The following is a 23,932-nucleotide window of genomic DNA, read 5'->3' as shown; positions in this document are numbered from 1 at the left end:
AGCGGTAAGTCGAAATAACTTTGCCATTATAGTTTGCGGTTGATCAAGCGAGTATTTACCGGTGAACGCACGGGGGCAAAGGCAGGCAGGAAGTGGAGTACAAAAGCGGTAGATGGGCCATACGCAGAATGGTCCGTATTGTCATTTGTTGCGCCTGTTTGTGTCCATCAGGGAGACGCGAAAACACACATTGGAATCCTGAAATGGTAATCGATAACTTAGGACTTCCATTCATGGTCATTTCTTGAAGCAACTTCCCGTTCTCGCGAAACTACGGATTGGGGTTGTATCGCATAAATATGTTCGTCGGTGTTTTTTATTTTCAATACACCGACGTTTAAATTCTTGTCGCGGTGGCCGGCAAGTATCTGTTCAAACATCAAACATCTGAGGATGAGGAGGTTAAAATGGTGGGTTTATGCAGACACGAGGACCTTGGAGGGACTCTCAATTCAGAGGTTCGCGCTTCTTGAGGCAATAGGTTGTTCTTGAGTTGGTCGGCCTCCCACCTGTTTTACAGGGAGAGAGCGAACCGGGACGATACAGTGTAGGGTCGCGGGCTTTGAGAGCCCTGGTAGGTAGCCCAGGACATGGGTTCTGGACCTCCTGCACAGCGTCGGGCCTCATTACTTCTCCATTATCGCCCCCCGCTTCCCCTCACCCCCCCCTTTTCTGCACAAACGACCCAGGCTTTTTGAAGATAGGCTAGCCTGGGTCCCTCCTTACTCAGCCTATGAGCGTTTTATCCCACCCACGTTGCTCCCCTTGTCTGATGGCCTCATGCACAACTGATATGCTGCGGAGTTTCCTGGTGTAGTTACCTCGCCATGGTTAATATTTCCCCCTGCCACATGGCCACGCTACCTTCGTTGCAGCCCTCGCATTTAGTCACTTCTCTAAAAAGAATAAATTTCTTTCATTACGAAGGAGCTAGCCCCTAGGAGTATCGGTGCGATACCAATGAAACAAGGGGGCTCTTCACTTGCCTCAAAGGGGTCTGAGATCGGGAGATTCACATCCAGTGAAATCCTCCCATATTGGTCTACCTCAACTCAGTTTTCCTCTTAATTTTCGTCTGATTTGCTATTTCGAAGTGGCCAGTTCTGGACCCGTATAAAGTTCACTCTTCAGATTTTTTCCAGAATCGAAAGGGAACTTTTTATTCTTTTTTGTTTCTTTTCTTTATTTGTTCCTCACAAGTCTCCTCTCCCCTGTCTACTTCCAATTTTTCTGAAAGGTGATTAATTTGCATGTAAAACATCAGCATTAGAGTCAAGAACAAGGCCCAATGACCGGCTGACCTTGTTTTTCTCCCATTTGACATGTTTTTACTCACAAACATACCTTTTTTAGTTTTTGGCCTGACATTTTTTTTTAATTTATCCCAATGCTTATTATGCCAAAGATACCCGGATGGTCCTCCCTTGATCCTGTTCAGTTATTTGAGTATGAAGGCCAGGCATGGCTCTTCTTGCTTATTTTTCACCCACCAAATCCCTTTGTGCAGCAGTTTGATCAAGAGAGAGGGTTCCAGAAAAGTTCAAACCCGGCCATGTCCAGGACAAAGGCCAAATATATGGCATTAAAGATGCTTTTCTTTATATGTGTCTTGGCCCTAGTATTATATTATAATGTTATTGGCCTTTTTTGTAAACTTTTTGTCTCTTAGGATTTTTTCAATTGTTATTTTTCTTTATCTAGTCTGGTTTTGTTGGACCTATTTGTTCTACTTTTGTTCCTTTATTTTCTCTTTTGTTGCTTCCTATTTTTTTTTTCTTCTTATCTTCTAGCTTTTTTTGTTGTTTTTTGTGTTTTCTTGTTTTTTTTTGTGTTCTTTGTTTTTTATTTCCTCTTTTGCTGTTTTTTTTTTATAATCATTTTTTTTTTTATTTCTTTTTTTTTTTTTTGTTGTTTTTTTATTTAATAGTTTTTTTTTTTTCTATAATAATTTATTGTATTTTCTTGTGTTTATCTTTTTTTTTTTTTTATATTCTATAATAATATAATATATTTGATATTTTTTTTTTTGTTGTTTCCTAATCTGTTGTTATATTTTTGCTTTATTATATTATTATTTTTTTTTTTTTTTTGTATTTGTGTTTCTTTTATTCTTTAATTTAAAGTTAGGATTTTGGGTGTTATTTTTGATGTTTTATGTTGTGTGTCGCTAGGTCTTTCCTTCGATGTAATATATGTGTGGCTCTTCTTTCTCTTTTTGTTTTGTTATATCTTGTTTTCCTAACCTTTTTAGATATGATGTTTTCTTCTCTGGTTGTGTGTATTTTTTTTTCTCTTTAGTTGTTTTATTGTTGTTTGCGATGGATGTGGTTGGATGGGATAGGCATAGCCGAGCTCTTTGTCCCCCAATATCCCTCAGAGGATCGACTTGCCATAGTCGCCATTCAGCGTGATCTTTGCTCCATACGACCCAAATTTTACACGTCTCATGGATCGCTCGTAGATGTTCTGATGGTTGAACAGATACTCCACGGTAATAGATTAAACTGTTAGTGGATAAAAAACTACCGATGACTATTTTGAATAGTTGAGGTTTCCAATATGACCTCTGTAGGAGCTAGTATTGCGAACATTGTCAGGTACTTCATGCGTGTTGTTCAAACGTGCAACCTGATGACAAGGGCTCACAATCAATAGGCTTGTGTTCACTCTGCTCGTTTTTATCTCCTGGTCACTTGCGTGTTAGTAAAGATCGTGATCAACCGTCCCAACTCCATACATCAATGAATCCTACGCCTGCGACTCCACATGATCTTAGTGGACGGCAACGCCTTGTAAATTATTTACAGTGAACCAACCACAGGAGTGTAACGAGAACCAGACCGCCAAATTTAACACTTATCATCATTGCGGCGTGTGTGCCGCTCGCTGTAATACAATGTCTGAACGACAGCGTCCGTGGGCTGATGCACTGTGAGCGAGTCTTGTGGTCTACAAAGGCTGTTCAGAAACTTCTGCGAGACAATTTAGGGCGAAGCAGAGCGACGCCAGCGACTTTAATACTGCCCAATTACACTGCGGGGTCGCCTCGTCACCCCCGGCCTTCGGCTCCCTTCGTCTGTGATGTCACATTCGGGCGCAGCTTGGATATGCAATCTCAAGTCTCAGCTGGGAACCAGAGACTCATCACAAAAACTTACACAACATGGGAGGCCAGACGGGGGTCTGTATAAAAATCGTGATCGCGCACGATAGGTATCTCATCACATTTATTGTTGCACCTTGTCGCCTCATTTCTCTCTGGCCATGGAAGACCATCGCTCTCCTCATGTTCTATTCTACTCAAGCACCAATTTCATTTTCTCCAAGGCTGACACGTTTGGTTCTTATTGTTCCTAAATCCCTGCCTACACGTGCTCATGAGCCTCTGATGGCTTTAAATTACTCTGTCATGCATCAAGTCCACTGACGCGAACCGATCAACTGACCGATTATTTGCCGAGATTTATCAGCAGCGATAACTTGGTCTGGTTAATTTCTGTCCTCTAGATGTTCCATCTATAGTGTAAAGTGTTCCTCCAGGTGCCTTCAAGGTCAAATGTCTTCTTCTCATCAGGCCAAAAACCTAAAGTATATTCCGTCCTCATGTGAATATAAACGGGGAGTGACATCTCCATTTTTGACAGGGCTGAGCAACAGTATCTTTTGTATTGAAGAATGACCCTTAAAGGGTCCTCATGTCATGCTTTCAGTGCTTACCCGTCCCCTTTGTGTTATGAAGGTTTCTCTGCATGTAACGTCTGCGGAGTCAAAACCCTTCTAAGTTATCTCCCGTGTAGCCGAGTATAACCCTCTACACAGTATAGTCTGTGTCTATGTTGACCCAGAACGACCTCGTTGGAAGATTTCTCTTTTCCATTGTTTTGCTCCTGGGTTCTGTGCACGTGTGGATACACCCCAATCAACATCAAATGAATTCATTTGTCGGCATTGGGGCGAACATTGGACCATATCGCCACGGAGCACCTCACACACCAGGATCCCTTAGCTAACTAACAGGGAGTCCCATTGACTTGCATAGAGCTCCCTGAACGCTGGTAATAGACGAGTTGGGATGGCGGAGAAATGCTCTCCGCAGACCCATTCTCACAGCGTTAGAAACCTTTTTCTTACTCAATATCAAGCCACACTTATTGTTTTGACTTCGGCTGTGAGTGTTTGTGTGTCCTCAGGATGAGTTTAGCTTGTTCTCGCTCTATCGCCGACCCGGAAACTTGTCCGCTCCTTGCAGCAGCGGCGAGCCTCGCAACGAGCCTCGCAACGAGCCTCGCAACGAGCCTCGCAACGTCCTGACCAATCAGAGCACACTGGGCTCACAGGGAGGGGGGGGCAGGAGCTCCAACAAGCCGTTTAGGACAGAGAGTGAATACACATACTATACAGAGATGCTGTATGAGAAATCAATGTGAGTTTGGAAAATTGAACAATTTAAATCTATTTTAGTATACCTCAACAATGGAAATATGATCAGTAGAAATGGCCATGACCTGGGACCTTTAAAGATGGATCTCTTATCAAAAATGTTTGGTGCTCATTTTACGAAAGACTAATCCATTTGTCAACTCATCATGGCAGCTCTTCTTAACATTCTTAAAAATGGTACCAAACTCTGCATTTCGGTCCTCGTGGTTGTTTATTAAACTCCCCATTATCTTAAAAGATGTGTTTTGCTTATTGTTCCCCCCCCAATTTTTTTGTTTTAAACTGTTCATCACAAGTCCAACAATGTTACAGGAGTACAAAGATCAATCAGTGGAGTCTTCTTTAAAAACACGTTTGGAAATGACCGTTTATAAGATCAAACTTTAATCTGAAAGACCTCAAACATGCTAAAAAGACAGTCAAATCCCTTCATCTCAAACTGTTTTGAAGGCTCTTTGTGACGCAAAGTCTTAAAAGGGTTTTCTAACATGATATATTTATCTGCAAAAGCCAAAAAACAGCAAACTGCAACATTACATCAAAAGGCAATTTGGAAAAAGGAAAGGGGGGCACGTCATTCCTACAAACACTAAAAGATTCATCGAGCATTTCATGGGAGATTTTCAAGGAAATTAAATATTTTACAGCCTGAACGCAGGCCATCTCTGTGAAAGTCCAAAAAGGGTTCCAACAATCCTTACATCCTCATTTCTACTGGGCTAAAGTTTGGGCTTTGTTCAGAAAACAGCGAGACAATGAAAACAGCATGAGTGCAAAAGTGGCCCTAAACCAACAGACACAGGTCATTAAGTGTGGATGTTTTCCCTTTCAAAAGGACTCTAATAGCAGAGCAGCATTGTCTGACAGGTGTTACATCTTGCTGGCCTCACAACTTATTAAGATTACGGGCATTACATGTTTTATGGCCAATAAAAACCCTCCACAATCCAGAAACAATTCGCTCCCCGTGACTAGGATGCCATTCAGAAAATGTGGAGGGTTTCACATTTATTGAAAAGCAGCATTGTTAAAGTTTGATCCAATAACACATTATTTACTGCCAATAACGCTCCAAAAATGTTTCTCTCCTGGCCAACGTGGGCACCAATCCAGTGCGTTACTTTGGAGGAGAACCCCTATAAATCCAAAATAATTAGTCAATTATTTTTCAAACAAAAATGCCAAACATTCTTTGTTTTGAGGGTTGGCTGCTTTTCTCTGGTTTACATGATCATTAAGATTCTTCAGACAAAACAAGCAACTTGAAGAAGTTCAAGGCTTACAGAAACTGTGATGACCTTTTTACAGTTTTCTAACCTTTTGTTGTTCAAATGATTCAACGACAGATCAATAATGACAATAGTGATTACTCTGTATTTGTTTGGAGTTACTAACAATAAACTCCAACTGTTTTAAAGACAATGTTTGTATTTGTGCATGAAAAAACCCTGAGTGGAATTGCAAAGTAAAAATTCTATGAAAACAAAGTTATTCAAATAAACAGGACGTACTTAAAGCATGTGACCTGAACTTCCTTAAAAATGGCAGCTTACATAAACGTCAGCCAACCAATGAGCAGTCTGTAACGTTTCCTTAAATTAGTACACGAAACAAACCTGAGTATCAAACTTTTATATACATTTTTATAATGTGCAATGTGAGCAGCCGGCGCTGTTTTAATTATGTTGTTTTACGGAAAAAAGATGAGTGGAAACATGCATTTATTCACATTTTCTTTTGCCTTATTTACTGAAAATGTGGTTCAAACTTTACCCTACATTTTTAGGTTTGTCAGTCTTGTTGCTTTCTTCAATTTCCCCCTCTCACTTTGTAGTGTTTGTTTGCACCTGGATACTATATAAACTAACAGGTGCTGATCACTAGACGTCTGAGGCTGTTATTGGGTTGTTATTGGTCCAAAGTTATTTTAGGGTCACTTTACCAACAACATTTTAACCAATCCAATACCTCTTTATATGTTTTGTTTGAAATTGTGACATACACAGTGACATATCTTACTGTGTGAAACAATGTCTGACAACACACGCTGCTTTATATGGACAAGTCGTATCATGCAGATAACCTGCAGACATGTTGTATGATAAGAATAGTATTGTGTTCTGCTTTCATTTTTTACAAAAAGGTTGCATTTCACAATATATCTATATTCTGCCACATTGCAAAGAACTTTCCTTTCACTAACTGTTTCTAACTTAAACTGAAAATACACCTGATAAGTTATGTGTGAAGAAAGTAAATTATATGATCAGCTTTGAAAGTAGTTAACATGCCATTAAATCAAACACATCTTAAACGTTCCCCTTTTGGAAACGACCTTCTCTATCAAACTCTGCACAAACATCATTCTGCACAGAAATGCATATATAAGCACATTTTCAGTGGAAATCAGCTAATAGAAATGAACATCCCTGAAGACTAGTGAGGAGGTAAACTATGATGAATGTGCTTGATCCTCTTTAAAAATGTACTTCCTTTAGTAAAGTTTAGTATGAACCAGAGGTTTCTCCTCCTCTACACCCTGCTGCAGACACATTCCCCTTAATTCATTCATTCATTCTTTGGGCTGATTTAAGCCTGTTTCCCTGTCTCCAGTCACACAGCCAGGATTGTGAACACAAGGGTTTTTATTTCCACCATAAAACGCTTTTGCATCCTTGTGAGAAAGATACAAAATGTACCGTTAGGAGTCAGATGTCAGTCGCGTTTTCCATGTTCCCCTTTCTGGTTTCTACACCTTAAAACGAGGCGATAACTGCGACATGGATGTATTTAAGCTAGCATGTTCATGCAGTTAAACAAAAACGCAGAAATATGTCATTTTTGTGGATTGGGACAGGCCCTTCAATAAAAAAAACCTGCACCGAAAAGCGTCCCCTCCGACCGGGTAATGCTGTTACGCCCTTGCGTCTCTCCCAAAAACGCTGTAAAACACCGGGGCGTTTCACGGTTTCACGTTAAATCAAACAAACCCACACATTTAGCTTCATTTCCGCTCAGCCCTTCACTTCACCGGTGCAGTTAAATCAATGAAAAGCCAAAAGCCTCTGTCGGTATTCCGGCAAACCTCTCGACCAGGCGAACATGAAACGACATTTTTCTTGTTTGAAAAACTCACCTCATTTGGATGGAAACTGCCGAAGACGACGCTGTTCCTCCATGGTTAACTAAATACTGAAATATACTAGTTTTTTTATTTAAAATATATCTATCTTGTGCTCATTTTGGCAGCGTCCTCCCCCTGCAGCCGCTTTCTTCTCCTGCCTCGGCTTCAGTGTTTTGGGCTGAGGAAAAGTGATGTCATTGCATGAAATTGCATTACCCGCCCCATTTTTTCAGAGGCTGTCCCCATGCTGCCAAACATAACTTTAACATATACTTTTCCTTAAAGTGTTCTGTGCATGCTTTAAGTACTATCTGGAGATCATTAGGTTCAACAAATGCACCATACACGTTTTGTGAAAAGAATAACCATTTATTTCAACAGACTGATGGGTACAATTTAAAGGCAATTATTATATATATATATATTATAGTTATTTTGATTGTGTTTTGTATATTTACATTGCTTAAGACGGTTTTATTATGCATTACAGTTTGTTTATTTTTGTTTCATTCTTGTATGGGTATTATTTCCAAAGTTTGGGTTTTTATAACTTCAACTAATGATACCATAATATTATTTTAAGATGTAGGAACTTCCTTTTTTTTTAACAAACAAACTGATTTGGTCCAATTGTATGACTTTATAACCCAGAAAAATCTAACAAAATACAACCAAACAGAAGAAAAATCAATGAATTTCTAATAATAATCTTTTGAAAACGGGCTGTGATTGTTCTCTAACCTCATCATCAGTGTTTGTGGAAGTGAAATTGTTCTTTAAAGAGACGCTGCATCAGATGGAGCTTTGGCTGCAGTACATTGAAGTGAATAATCTGCAGTGTCTTCCTCTTCTTCCCCTCCAACCTCTGACACCACCTAGGTGGAAGAACAGGAAGTTAGGATTGTGGTTTTGACTGTAATTTTCAACCAAAGAATGCTTTGATTATCTGTGTTCATGTCATAGTTTAAGTTCCTACATATTTGTGTTAACATACAGTGCAAAGATGTGGAGACATACAAATAATTATGGCTTTCCCCATTGACGTACTTCTGTGGGTTGTTTTGCAAAGTGTTGTTTCAAGTCTTGTTTGTTCAGGCTGAGATATTAAAGCAGAAGATGGTTGAGAGAAACAGTGAAATCTTTTGTGAAATTAGTTTTCATCTGGAGTTGATTCCACTAGTGGCCAATATCAAGTTATTCAAGACTAATGGTGCATTTTCAGATCGCACATACAAACACCTGGAAAACGTGCACTGTGTTCCTAAACATTTAAAATTGGAGAAAATGTGCTAATATTCAGTAGGCTGTGCTAAAAAATATAACCATTTTATGAAAAAAGGAACTGTAATGTATTCTTTACCAACTTTATATGATAGAGCTCCTTTTTAATTTATAACCTCATCCGATTTTCTTAACATTAGTTTATTTATTAACGAGTCAAACACGCGTTTAAGTACTTGGAAATCAAATGAAACAAAAGGGCTTCAGTCTGACTTTAACAGCAGCTACCTTAAACCTCTAAGCATTATTATATTATAGTTCCCTCTTTTACCAGGTAATGAACAGAAGCTATATTAAATAATATGCTGTAAAAAAAAGAGCCAAGTGTGATATTAAAGTGCACCTATCATGTTATTTTTAGGCAATAGCATAGGTCTCAGATATATAAAAAACATGTCTATGAAGTGTTTTGCTCAAAATACAAAACAGATCACCCATTCTAGTCATGCCTCATATCCCTCTATTTCACTTCCTGTTTCAAAAGTGCTGATTCTGGGTATAGAGTGGTGAAGTCCCTCCCCTTCCGGTGGACCTCCATGGGACATTATATCGGAAAAATAATGTATTGAAGTCAATGGGGAGAGAAAGATTATCTTTCGATCCCGTTTGAATTGTGCCACGAATTACACATATGATGTTTGTCAATTTAAAAGATAATTTTGCAAGTCAAAAAAATTAAAATGTGTCGTAAAACTGTGAAGTTACACACTTTGTGTGAAGCGCTCAATGAATTACAACTCTGGTCTTGCACACGTCACCAACACCAAGATGGCCGTCACGTTGGTACATTTCACCTCTTTCTTTCAGAATGAGGAGAAAAGTATTAAAAGAGGTGAAAATCACAAGTCTGGGCATGTTGAGAGCTGTACATACGAAAAAGGGGAGTTAGTCGGTTCCGTAAGACCAAGCATGCGGGACCGGCTTTACAAGGTTTCGGTGAGTAACACGAGTGTAATGTGTAACGTTAATGTCAGCTAGCTAACATTAGCTAACAAGGTACACTCTCGTGTTTCTTTTAGTTGAGAACGAGCAAGAGGTACTATTACTGGTATAACAACCTGGTACAAAGCACACAGGCATCTTGTTAAAGTAAGTAAGTAAATGTATTTTTAGCTATCTGGAGGGAATACATCAGTTATGACAGCACTTATGCGACTCTGGGATTTGTAGTCTTTCTAGTCGCGTATTTTTCATAGTCTTATATTCAACAGTTTTTAAGACAAACTTTGAATTTTTTGACATGGAAATTATTTTTTAAGATTGACAAACAACATATGTGTAATTCACGGCACAAGTTTTATCTCTCCATTGACTTCAATGTATTATTTTTTCGGAATAGGGTCCCATGATNAAAGAATATATATATATATATATATATATATATTATATATATATATATAAATCTATATAAGGTTGTGATGTTATATATGTATCTGTCACCGAGTCCACCTTAATCACGTGACAAGTTAGGGGGGACGTCAGTCGTTATAGCAACACAAGGACTTTCTGTGAAGGTTGGGGTCTAACGAGGACACCCCCTAACGGAGAGTCTTGACCTCACATACATTCAGCGAAACGCTATTTTTCGTAGTAAGTTGATTTTACATTAGTAACATAATAAGTAACCATAAAAAGCGTAAGGAAAACAGAATATAGTTGTGTGTAATTTATGGTTTTCTTGTGTTTGGTGACCGAGAATGGGGACGTGACATTATTCACCATCTGGAAATATGACGAATACTGCTAGTCCGAAGTTAGAGTGTGTAGTCTAGTTATGACGAGTTAGCGAACGTGTTTGTTATCGTTATCGTTCCGTACGTTTCATAAAAGATTTTCCCCACTGCTATTTTGTTGGACTGTAGACTATTCGTTTGCCGCCCTCATGGCTGAGTTGTCTATCACACAGGAGTACCCAGATAGGATGTCATACAGTTTAGTACATTTCATCCGTAAGTTACACTCTGTTCTGTTCCTAGACTAGCTAAGTTCTAAAAGAAAAGCTAGAAAAGTACACTGCAAATGGTAAGATCCTTACTGTACAATTTCATCCATTTTTTCCGCTTGTTTGCACACATGTCTATTAATTAAGTTTACTATCACACACACACACAAACACACACACACACACACACACACACACACACACACACAACACACACACACACACACACACACACACACACCACACACACACCACACACACACACACACACATGTCTATGTTGATACGGTTACACGTCCTCACCAGTGAGACGAAATCAAAAACGTAAGTGTGAACGTTTTTGTGAAGGTGGCCATAAAGGACCCGAAGTCTCAAAGTAAAATTTTTTTCGTGACTCCTCTCTCTCGTCGACAATTGATAGTATGTATAATCATGTTTATTTTCATACAGTTAGAAATAGTAGGTGTATCACAAATTATTTACGTACAAACACGTATGAATAATGGTGTGTATATATAAGTAGATTGTTACAAGGACATCTAATTTATTAGCACACATACTCTTTAGCTCACCCACACATACTCTTTAGTACACCATGTTACGAGTGACCGTCACTTACATCCCTTAATGAAATCAGGCAACAAATAACAAACAAACACCAAGAAAGATTAATAAAAAAAGAGAAAACATGTATGTTAGTCATGTCTCAACATACGTATATAAAACGAAAGGTAAATATTTACCTGTTTGTCACAAATACGTCAACAACTTTGCGTTATTTTTCTAAAAACTAGTTTTCTATTATTGTTTCAATGTTTATAACTAAGTATTTTAACCTATTGTTTCCCTTTTCTCTTGTTAATATTTAACTTTATCTGTACCACGTATAAATAATGACGTAATTCACGTATACAAAAGGAACCCTATAAAGTAATCATTTACAAGGGTCGCAGTAGAGAAGGACTTAGGTACAGTCATGGGACCTCAAATGCAAAAAAAAACACTTCGTCGACTCAAGACACCTCGATCCAACCCCTACCGGACAAGGTAGGAAGGCGAATCTAGGCAATACCAAGGCTTACCTACTAATCGTTCAGGTAAATGACCACACCGACCCTCCTTTCGTTTTTGTCGACTGTCCTTTTGAATGTGGATTAATCCGACCTCCGACGAACTACTCCTAGAGACCCGTGACTCCCCGTCATAAGGGAGTACTTTTTGAGTTGGTTACGCGCACAAAATCGTAGCAAAACCTGCACAAACTGGAGAGCATACACAACATTACACCTCTTTATCGTGATATACGTAAATCCTTCAAAGGCTCTCACCACCTACACGGATTTACGAAGCTACCAAAGGAACAACTTCGTGCCGGGGTCTCGACTAGCACACACAACTCAGACAAATTGTGTGTGACATCTGGTCTCTGAGGAGACTCGGACCGTCCCTCCCCTTTACATTGTGTCCTACTTGTAGCTATGTCGACTTGCACTCCTTAATTAAATCTATGTTTAGAAGTTTGCCTGATTATAGTCTGTCATTTCGATTCTTGATTAAACTGTGCTCAAGACGGCATACTACCTGTATTCCGTAAAGTGGAATAAGCATTTTGAAGGGAGGTTTCAGTGTTATTTGAGAGTTAAACTGACATTACTATTAATTCTGGGCAATGTATGTTCGACCCATACCATCTTGATCTTCAGCAAAAAATTCAGGCAGAAAAACCCCATTTCGTATGCATTTGACTTTCATGTTTCAGGTGAGAGTTTACTTACATGTTTTGTTTCCTTAGTCAAAATTCATACTCGTACTATGGATCATGAATATTCAGTATATTTTACGAAATTTTACACAGATAATAATTACAACTCTTCGTAATACTTATACCATACCCACGACTCCTTGATATGTGCCCAATATGTCACGATATTCGTCCTATAATTGTATAAACTTCCACAAAACATAACGTAGTTGTACACAGCAGGACGTGCTATGACGGTCGTGTTGTAATTTGACCAAACACCGGGAAATTCAGTGGTAGTTGCTACAACTGTAATCTTATAAGGTCGCGATGTCACCTTTATGTCTTCTTTACGACGGAAATAACTGATTTGTCGTTTAACGTTCGAACTTTACTTTAGAGGGTGTCACACGCAACGAGCAAAATAGATACATGCATGTTGAGACCATTAGACCTCTGGGAATTTGGTGACCTCCGGCCAATCCGGTTTACTCACCCTTGCTGGCAAAAGAAAGAAGCAGTGTTTCACGGGCAAAACCGGCCCGCCTGCTACCCACAGAGCTCATAGTGTCGACTCCTTTATAAATGTGGCAAGAAACTCGCTAGGTCGCTACCTCACAGTTTCGACTTAGAAAACAGGTAAGTAAGTAAGTTAATTGATTATAAAGTTGACAAAGGAGAAAAAAAAAAACATACATAATAAAAAATAAGATACATAATAACCAGGATAAAATTGATATAACTAGCTACCCATATATATAAGATAAGACTTAAGAAGATTTATCTCAATTAGTAGTAATTTGAGAGGTAAAAACATACAAATAATATAGATATATACTAGATATATATATTGTGAGACATATATTTTATTATACCATATAGAGAGTCAACATACCTACATATATTAGTAATAATAACATAATAAAAAAGGACTATCATACAATTATATACAACATCACATATTAGGACTAACTCATGGAATCCCTTAAAGTGCTTGGTACGTCATATAGTTCATATTATATATATATCGAAAGTGATAAATAGTCAGAACGCTTAGCATTTTCTACTGTTCATTATGTATTTATTGACATAATAAATCTTCTTAAGTCTTTACCACGGTAAACACGTCTTATTTCTTTACAGAACCCACTGAAATCATATAAGTCAACGACACAAAAAAACATAATGAAAATGCGATTTCATTTTGTAGACTATGACAATAGGTGGAAACGACAATCTAATCATACGTTTCATTTACATGTAATACATTCAGAAAAAGTCAATATGATTTTTTGCATGAAAAAACTATATATTTCACAAATTAAAAATTGTTTTGCAATATGATTTGTTCATGCACAAACCTTGTAAACTGATAACAATATATGACAAACAATGGTAATATAGAAAATCCTAAATTCGTCAACAGTCTTTTAAAGAATGTCATATTTCCAAAAATATTTATATTAATTTAAACATTTTTAAATTAAAGATTAAAAATATCATTATTTTCCACATTCATTATCCAGCCAGTTTTGATTGTAAGTTGTGCAGGTGTTAAGAAAAAGAAAAAGAAAGAAGTCTCACCTTTTTTCTGCTGGAAGGAGTGAGGCATGATGGGATCTGTAGTGGGAAATCAGGAGGAAGTGAATTCAAAGTGCAGTTCAGGAAGCAAAGCGCGGCCTCTTTTGCGGCTTCAAAAGTCTTTCAGTGCTGCCCGTCAACTTTCTACCTGACTGTGGTACGATCCAGAGCACCAAACACAACACGCCTTGAGTCTTATTTTTCTGGCAAGTAGCTAGATGTTCCAGGATGCAGTGTCTAACTGGTGGCAAGATCCCCCCCTGAGTGGCAGCTAAAGCTGGAGGGATGGAGCTTCTGTTCAGAGCAGGAGGGCAGCGGGGGAGCTCTGGTGAAGCCTCATGTCTGTCAGTTTTCAGCCGGGACAAGTGGGAGCTTCTGGAAGGCGGCACGGCAGCGGGCTGAAGTGAGTCAAGTGGAGTGAGCACGCTTCATGTTAGTGAACCAGTCCACAGGGCATCCCGCTCTCTGAGCTGATAGGCCGCCTGCACTCTAGCGTTCATTGATTGTAGCGCTCAGTTGCTCCACTTTTTCCACGAATGCTAAAACCGTGGAGCAGGCTCAGTTTTGGAAAAAAAAAAAGAGAAGAGATTAAACAGCCTATAAAATAATCCCAGTTTTCCTATGTATAATTCATTTGAATGAAGAGTCTAAAATCCCATCAAGCCACAGGACCACAGACTAGCAGTGCCTTTACCGCGCAGGAACTCTGGAGCTGAGGCCATCTGCCAGATTACACTTTTTCATATACGGCTACAACACATTGTTTTATAAACAGAGCTTTTTACAACAAACATTTCAGTGTCCCGGAGCATTAATCTATGTAAGCTTATCTCAATCCAGGGAACTAGATATTGCTCTTTATAACTTGTCAGTGGAGGGGGGGTTATTACATCACACCAGCTGTCACTTCAACGTGGCACAGCCAATAGGAAGGTCAGCAACGTGGCATGGCAGAGAGAAAATTAGGGAGGGAAATCCTGAAAACAGTAAAAAAATATTCAGTGGAGAACTGCTAAATTCAAATAATTTGAGTGGAGCTGTTTGTGATCTTGTTTTCATATTTGGTTGCAGACTCTGATAAAGCACTTTTGTAAGCATAAATCCACAGTGTTCATGTCAAAGCACGAGTATCAGTGGTAATCGCTGTCGACACCTGATGTTGAAGTCAGATTAAATGAACACACATGCTGTCTGTGCAGATAAGCTCACCTCAGCGGGTATGAACTCCCAAAGCTCTGCTATTAACAGCCTTACATGCTGCACAGCTTTACTTATGAATGCTGCCATCATTACAGAAAAAAATAGATGAATGCATCAGAAAGTGAAGAAGAACCTAAAAATGAGATACATGCGGGTGTGTGACAGATCTGTACAGTGTGTTCATCGCAGCCATGGGATAATCCATTTGGATGAGTGGACTAATATTCAGCCAATGCTGCTAAAGCCAAATTAGTCCAACACATTTCCATCATATTTCTGAATAAAGCAGCCCCAACAATCCGAGCTCTCGGGATAGTGACGGCAAATGACCGGTGAGCCCTCTGAATCCCTGTGATCCAGGGATAAACTCCTCATGAAGAAGCTTAAACCTCTGAACTGACACACAAATGAGAGCCAACAACAGGTCACAGTGCCTCAGAGGGAAACTGTGAATACTGTCCTACTGTCACCGGAGCCACGGTGAGGCAGGGGGAACCTGGCCCCGAGAGGCATGACAATAAAGACATCAAGTCACCGGAGCCCCCCCACCCCCCTGCTCTGTGTAGCTTATAGGAGGATGGCTTGTGCAGAGCAGCGTAAGAGTGACCTTAATCATCAGAGGGATATTTGGGTTTTATTCTGCACGCCGGTCAACGCTCTGTTTGACTGGCAGGCATAACAAATTAGAGAGGGGCAAGGTCGGTTTGAAAGTGTAATCCATATCATCCCGTTACAGAGGCTGGGCTGCCGTCGGGCCCCGGGGCCAAACAGCGGAAAGCCGCGCCAAGCACATTTTGATGTTGATAATGATGTCGGATTATGCTGTCATCTGATGTAATTTCGGCCTGGATCAAATTAACAAAACAGGGATCAACAAAATTCTTTAGAAAGGGACCGTTTAGTTTTGTTGCAACCTTATAGATGCAAAGTGGATTTCATGAAGTTTAAAGCCCAGATAGACTTTAGATATTTCTGCCGTTGGCCTTTCCCTGGTAAATATAAGATTCACAGCATCCTCGCTTTCTTAAGCATGCCTTGCAGTTATTCATATCAGGCTGCGAATAAATAGTCTGGAAGAAAAAACGGTGACCCTGACTGTCTGCGGAGGAATTTACACCTAATTTCTTTTTCAAGAAAAACATTTAATGAAACGTAACCCTCAGTGAGTGATGCAGCCTTTCATTTGTGGATTATTAATCAATCATTCTATAAATTGTGTCGACATCACCTGGATTTGAAACCTCCCATATCCACACTGCTGTATTGCATTGGTGCAGTTCCCTGGATCGTTTCCTGGTCCTCAGTCCCCTGATTAGGTGTGTGATAACCTTTGTGAGGCTGTTGACTGCAGGTCATTATCATGTCAGAAAAGGATCATGCTTGCTAGTCATTTTCACTTACCTGAAATCCTGTAGATCTGTGATCTAGCTGCACTGCGACACTTTGTTGTGCCAACATGTGGCTCCCCGGTATCCATGGCGGCAGCTATCAGCTCTAATAAAGGTCACAAGTGCCAAATCTCATGCTTTGCATTAGCTGCCATTTATAGATATATCCATACACAAGCCTTTCTTAAGAGCACATCAGTTGTGTTTCCATTTAATTGTAATCTTTGAATTGCTAAAAATAAATCCAAATTAGATGCATTAACTGTTGAGCATTGAAAACCCGCCCTTAAGGGATCTTTGGGAGATGGAATTTGGCAGACTTAGCTTCATCATCAGATCCACCTACGATGTTCTTCCCACTCCCAAGAACCTAAACTGGATCTGGAGAAGATCATGTCCTCTCTGCCAAACACTGCAGCTCTACATCACTGGCTGTAGAGCTCTACACCTGGAGGCACATTACATTAATGCAGTGGTTCTCAAAGGGGGGCGCAGAGGCATGACAGGGGGGGCGCGAGAGGAGTAAAAATTGTTATTAAAAAAATAATAATATTTTGAAAAATGATTGATTCGAAAATAATATGATACAGTACTATTACATCTGGGTCTCTGTGTTTCATTAAAGCTCGGCTGTGTGTGTGTGTGGAACGAGCCATTTTGTGTGTGTGTGAGCGAGCGAGAGAGAGCGCACTGGTATACCGGAAATCGTTGTTGTTAGCTTCTGGTGGGCTTAGCTGAGCTACGGCCTAACGGATGATAGGAGTTTTTTCACACAACAAAGTGGAAGAGGTTCCTCTCCTGTCAGACGGAAATGAGAGGCTCAGTGAACTAAAGCGACTCTCTCAGCGTCTTATCTCAGTGGCGGTCTCAAACGTTTTTTGGTCACCTAATGTAAACAATTATTTGTCGAGCAACGTTTATAATGATCGCTTACTAGTGTTATAAACAAAATAGGGCGAGAATAAATTTAAAAACAGGTATTAAAATATTATGATGCATCAGTAAGAAAAAGGAATATTGTTTAAAAGGGTGATTTGTAAAATATCCATAAAGAAAAAGTCAATCTGTTTACAGTTCTGTTTCAAATGGGTGTTGAGAGATGTACTGTATCCATAGATCTCTTCATTTTGCTCTCAAAGTGCACCAGATTGATGCTTTTAACTTCAATATTTAAAAATCTTCCCGGGGGAGCTTGCCCCTGGACCCCCCTATGTGAGGTCCACACACCACCTATAAAAATAGCACTTTACCCCTGCTTAACCTATATGCCGTGAGCTGATTATCGAGCCTTCATTGTAACAATTGCGGGTACACTGTGTATTTGCGTGAGGAGTGTTGCAGTAGAAAATTCCATTGTAGCGCCCGATACATTAATGGGATACCCTAAATGTTTGAGCACCCTCTATGAAACGTCAAGCCACCCCACAGCACCCCCAAAAGAAATCTCTGGCGCCGCCACTGAGCCTGACTATTTGTGTTGGGGGGGCCCGACTTTTTTCTTTCTCCAAAGGGGGGTCTGACAGAAAAAGTTTGAGAACCACTGCATTAATGTAATTACATGTCACTTGTTAGACGCTTTTATCCAAAGCAACCTACATACTCAATACTGTGGGCAATCCCACAGGAGCAATTTTGGGTGAAGTGTCTAAGGGACACAACGACATGCTGCCTGCAGTGGGGTTTGAACCTGACCAAGGCTCTATCCACTGCGCCAAACACCGTCACAACAAGTTTCTCTGAAAACTAATGATCATCCTGGAAGGAAGGAGAGCTACCTCCAATGTCCTCTCTCCACCAACATCTGGGTGCTCAAACATCACCTTTGTTTCAGCGGAACACATCCCAAAGTGTTCTGTAAGAGGGGAATCAAACCTCCTGGACTCAGCTCGGGCTAGTGAATGCAGGTTGACCTGGAGCAGAAGCTCACCTTTCCACCGGAGATCACCACAATCAATCTCAGGCCAGATCTGATCATGAGTTCAACATGACAACAATCCCTGTACTTCATGGAATTGACTGTACCATGGGAAGCTGAAGTTGATGAACCTTACAACAGCAAATGGCTGAAGGACTCAGATATTGTTGCTGAGGCAGGACAACAGGGCTGGAAAATGTGGGTGCTACTGGTGGAAGTCGGCTGTGGTGGCTTTGTAGCCACATCCACCACCAGCCAACTGAAGTGTCAAGAGGACAGATACCCCCGACAAGATGTCAAGATGTGTAGAGGCTGTCGACTGAAGCAACGACTGGCTGCGGCTGAAAAAGAAGAATCCCAACTGGACTGAAGGTAATCAACAGGAGGGGTAAGAGTGGAGGGGGGCATCTGGGACTCCAGGTGTAGCAGCTGAGCCCTCTGGAGGTGACGTGACCCTTGTCTGTCCTTACCTATCTAGAGCACCACATCCTGACACACTGAGAAGCCCCCACTTCCCACTATGCATTTTTTGACAAACTCTTGCTGGGAGGAAGCCGTACATAATGTTTGGAAGCAGAAGAAAAAGTCCATTAACACTAAAACAAGCTGCTGTTTCTGCCTCTTCATTTGGAAAGGCCTTTCTTAGCATGTGCTTCCTTTTACATGTACACTTTACATGTTAATTTCTTGTTCATCAAACTGTTGTCTTTCAAAAGAAAAGATAATTTACACTCAAATTCTTTAAAAAGAGTACATAATGCTTCAGATTTGGTATAGTATCGTCTCAGTTTTTAGTATATTACTTGATTTTACATACTTCCTCTGCAATTCTTTTACTGTAAACTAACAGTGTGTGAATAATTAATGATGTTTGTTGCTGGGAGGAAAATATCACATTTTGCAGGCTTTCCAACCAAACACGATAAACAAACGGTGACATCTAGTTAGCGTTCTCCTGCTTATCCTTTAAAGGTGATAACAATCTCTAAGTTATTTCAATATTATTTTGTACTCATTTTTCTAGCCTGTGTGCATGAATTCCTCTTCTGTTTCCCTGATATAAGAACAAACAGACAGCAGTAAGGATCTCCGCGTCCAGAGCAAAGTCCACACCATACACTGAATTCAAAGCCTTAGTTTGGGCGAGAGAAGATGAACCAGGAGTGGTTTTTAAACTAGTTGATCTTTGACTGTGGCTGTGCAACTCTCTGCTCTGTTCTAGTGCACATTTCATGAACATACACAGGATACCTCTATTCCTCAAGAAGCTAGTCCTGGGATCCACATTTCCTTTACATGGACTGTTTACCTGCATGCAACCAAAGATAGCTGAAACGTGGTTGGTCAATATGGACTGTAAAAGAGAACCAGAAAGCTCTGAAACCAACTGGATCTGGTCCTCTGCCTGAAGATTCTGCGTCCATCGGCACAAACTGCGAGCTTCAAATCTCCAAATCTTCTTACAATGCCTGGTTTAAACAGATTTAACACCGTAGAAATGCTAATTGTTTTTTATTTCAAGAAACATTGTTGACCCCCTGCATCCAATCGGCTTCCGACAGCACATATCAAAACAGAAACATGAAACCTTTTGAAAGTAACCACTTAAGGTGGGCTAATTTACTAGATTTGGTTTAGAAAGATAAAGTGGTTCATTTTAATATTTGCTTTCATGAAACCACGCTGTCATGATTGCTGTATGTCCAGCTTGGTTGATAACCTCCAGCAGCGTGCTTACTCTCTTGTTAAGAATATTCTTGTTGCTGAGGAACAGAGGCAGCTGGATACAATTTGTTCTCAGAGATAAGAAAGTTGATCATTTTCATTGAAGAAAAAGTAAAGGCTATGTTTGCCCCAAGTAAAAGCAATGTGATTTCAGGATACAACAACTAAATCCTGCTTTAAAAACACTTGAAGCAGCATGAAGCTCACCATACAGATCACTGCTCAAACCTTTGCTGTAGGCAGGGATTGTCTCTGTCTGCCATTTTAATACATATTTACATGCTAAAACACAATAATTAGAATTCATTAGTGTAATCTGAGGTCTACATCTAGTTTGGGAGTTGTTTGATTAGTAGCTTTGGGACATTGTTTTTGTACTGAGTCTGCCTCTCTCCTACTTTTGTTTCTCCTTATTTGGCATGGCTTTCTGTAATATGGCTGTGCTTGAAGACTAATCTCTGCTATCTCAGCTCTAATTAACAGAGCACACACAGTTGCCACATTTGTTGTTTTTGTGATTTTTTTTCTGCTAAGATCTCTGTGTTGTTTTTGTGCTAAGCACCTGAACTTGTCTACCTGCTGACGATGATTCAAATCATACACCAAAAGGACACTTTCACCTCTCCCCTCGTCATGGCTTCATATGTCAGGATGTAACCTGAAAACTGGGCCTTCTTTGAAACTAAGAGCCGCACTAAATAAACAATTGGTTTTCTTATTGGACGTGTAGGTGCAAAAACACGTGCCTTCATGAGGAAGTTCACAGCACGGTGCAGCTGCTGTGTGTCGTGTTTGAGGTTTACCTACTTCAGAGGAAGTGTTGTGGGGGAGAAGACAGTGTTACAACCTATGGTTACAACCAGCAAAAAAAACAGGATATCCGATGGAACAAAATGAAACACTTAGATATGAAAAACGAGGTCGTTTTCTCCGACTCTTCTTAATTGACCGTTTGTAATGCAATGTTAAATACCCTAAAGTTAGATCCAACATCAAGCGTATATCCAGAGTGGATTATCTGTTGTGGTGGACCCTGTGAGCACATTTCAGTTTGTATGTTTTGGTAGAGTGAGGATCAAATTGAGAGCCCATCATATCAATGATATGCGTAGCTACTCTGCTAACTGCCGCACTTCAAAGAGCCCTTGATTTCCTCTAGCCGAGCATGTTAATTGGCGCTTGATTGATAACTCGAGTTCACAGGCGATGTCATGTGTCGTCTAAACTGTTCCAGGGTGTCTTTGTGAAATCAGCGGAAGAAGAATCACTGGCGGGCCAATTAAAAAAATATGCCAGTGTACACATTTGCGAATAAGCTGTCACACATTACAAATTAGATTACCTTTTTGCAGTGTGCCCTGGAACTTGGTAAGCACGGGTAAGACACTAAAATAGCTCAAATCGTTTTGTTTTTTTTATCAGCGTGCTCGATCTGCAAGCGCTGTTTATGCTTTCCTCATGCACAGTAAAAAAAGAAATTCACAGCTTGGAGCAAAATGTAATCAGTTGCAGTAAAGGAAGAATTAGCAGGTTAAAGAGAGAAACAAGCTCAGAGTGCTTGCTTTATATATATTTATATATATATAGTTTATTTTACATGTGGCATCTAAAAAGAATGACAGTTTTCAATTCTCATAAATGTTTTCATTAAAACCATTCATAGAAACTGGTCATAAATGATATCGTTCATCCCAGAGATAGAAGCAACACTATCTGGTTTTATTTGCATGTACACATACATGACACACACAATGCCAGTGTTATGAATGGCAACACTGTGATACAGAAATGTCAATCAGGGGTGAGAAAGCTGTTTTTGTATTTGCATACAATCACAAGCTCTCATTCTAATTGTCTAGTTTGCATGGCACAGATCACTGAGGCCAGGTGAAGCCCTATGAAGGTGGCTCTGTTGGACATCTGGCAGCGTCTTGCATGCATCGAGCATCAGAAGCTTTGACAAAACAGAGGCAACTCAATTCAAGTTATGACAGAGCGCCATCATTATAAACTGGAACAAGTTCAGGGGTTGTTTGAAAAAATATGTATCAGGGGAACAGAAAGAAATTGTGAAATGCCTTTAGTTACAAAATATTGATTAAAGATGCTTTCACAGCTTTTTGCCAGCAGAGACCCTGACATGCCATAGCAGGAGAAGCACAGGTGGAAGGACATTTTAAGAATGCAGTGCTATGAGTACAAATAAGAGAAAGTAAGTATGCAGACAACCAAATGCTTTGCTTTTTTGATGTGGATGGAAACCATTGTTCCATAAAGAAATGAAATGCTAATGGCAATTAAGGATCTACTCACAACTGGAAAAAAAGACATTTCAAGTCACGTTACAACATGTGGTACAAAAGTCAATGTTGGGTTGATGGTCGGAGAGGTATTAATTTATTTGTAATATTTATTAGTAATATTTTTAATATATATTAGGTTATAATTATTATTTCCATCCATCTTCTCCTGCTTATCCGTGGTCGGGTCGCGGGGGTAGCAGTTCCAGCAGAGAGCCCCAAACTTTATTTTCCCTGGCCACATCAACCAGCGCTCCCAGGCCAGCAAAGAGATATAGTCCCTCCACCTGGTCCTAGGTCTACCACCTCCCTAGGGAGGCGCCCAGGTGGCATCCTTACTAGGTGCCCGAACCACCTCAACTGGCTCCTTTCGACGCGAAGGAGGAGCGGTTCAACTCAGAGTTCCTCCCGGATGCAACGGAGATGGCTGGAAACTATCCAATCAAACTATATCCCTAAGGAGAGACGCCAGCCACCATGACGGGAACGAAAACCACACTCCTCGAAAACCGCTAATGATATATGTGATCTCGTATCTCTATAGGTCAAAGTGACCCCGATACCTCATGAACATAGGTAGAGAGTAGGAACGAAAAACGCCCGGTATACAGAGAGCTTTGACCTTCATGGCTCAGCTCATTTTCGTCAAACCAACGAAGCGGTAAAGCGACTGCGGAGCCAGCGCGGCGCTGATGCTCCGAATCTCCGCTCATCTCGACGCTCCAATTGGTATCCATGTCATCACTCAAGAGAACAGACCCGAGATACCTTGCAGACTCCATTACACTTTGAGGTAGGACTCAATTCCTCACATTCGCTCGACCAGTCCATCGGATGTTCACTGCTTTGGAGATCCAAATGAGCCAATAAGAAACTTTAGCGTGATCAGATGCCTCAACCAAGACACGCTTCAAACAACATCGGACGAAACCGGATCACGTGAAGTGCTGAAAGTCGAGACCATGAAGCACATAGAACAAATCATCTGACAAAAAAGCAGTGGTAATGCAATCACTATAAGTACCACACAGATATGCAGACCCTCTCCACGCAACGGACTACGCCGTCGAATCCGATCCATGTATGTAAACCAACAGGTAAATTGTGCACCAAAAACGCAGCCCTGGCTTGAGCCAACCCTCAGCTCGGAAATGGTCCGTTTTACTGAAGAGATTGGATGGCCTGGAGTAGAGACCCCGTCACCATACTCCGCATCGCACTCCCCAATCTAACTCCCTGGGAACTCGGTATAGCTTCTCCAGTCTACAATACAAGTTAGACGGCATAACGCGTAC

General features: G+C 40.3%; 2 protein-coding genes across 2 annotated transcripts in view; both read right to left on the bottom strand.

The window, feature by feature from the left end:
• The window catches only part of ptpn9a (protein tyrosine phosphatase non-receptor type 9a), a 411,924-nt gene that overhangs the window by 297,582 nt on the left and 90,410 nt on the right, over window positions 1-23,932 (bottom strand). The window lies entirely within an intron of this gene.
• The window catches only part of LOC104965156 (KAT8 regulatory NSL complex subunit 2-like), a 25,979-nt gene continuing 10,014 nt past the window's right edge, over window positions 7,968-23,932 (bottom strand). Inside the window, 1 exon segment of the mRNA XM_010794115.1 lies at window positions 7,968-8,439. Within this exon segment, the coding sequence (XP_010792417.1) occupies window positions 8,341-8,439 (99 nt within the window). The 3' untranslated portion in view covers window positions 7,968-8,340.

This window comes from Notothenia coriiceps, unplaced genomic scaffold (assembly GCF_000735185.1).
Source record: "Notothenia coriiceps isolate Sejong01 unplaced genomic scaffold, NC01 NC01_scaffold00037244, whole genome shotgun sequence".
NCBI lineage: Eukaryota > Metazoa > Chordata > Actinopteri > Perciformes > Nototheniidae > Notothenia > Notothenia coriiceps.
The sequence above is the reverse complement of the archived record's forward strand: the minus strand, read 5'-3'. Positions and strand labels throughout refer to the sequence as shown.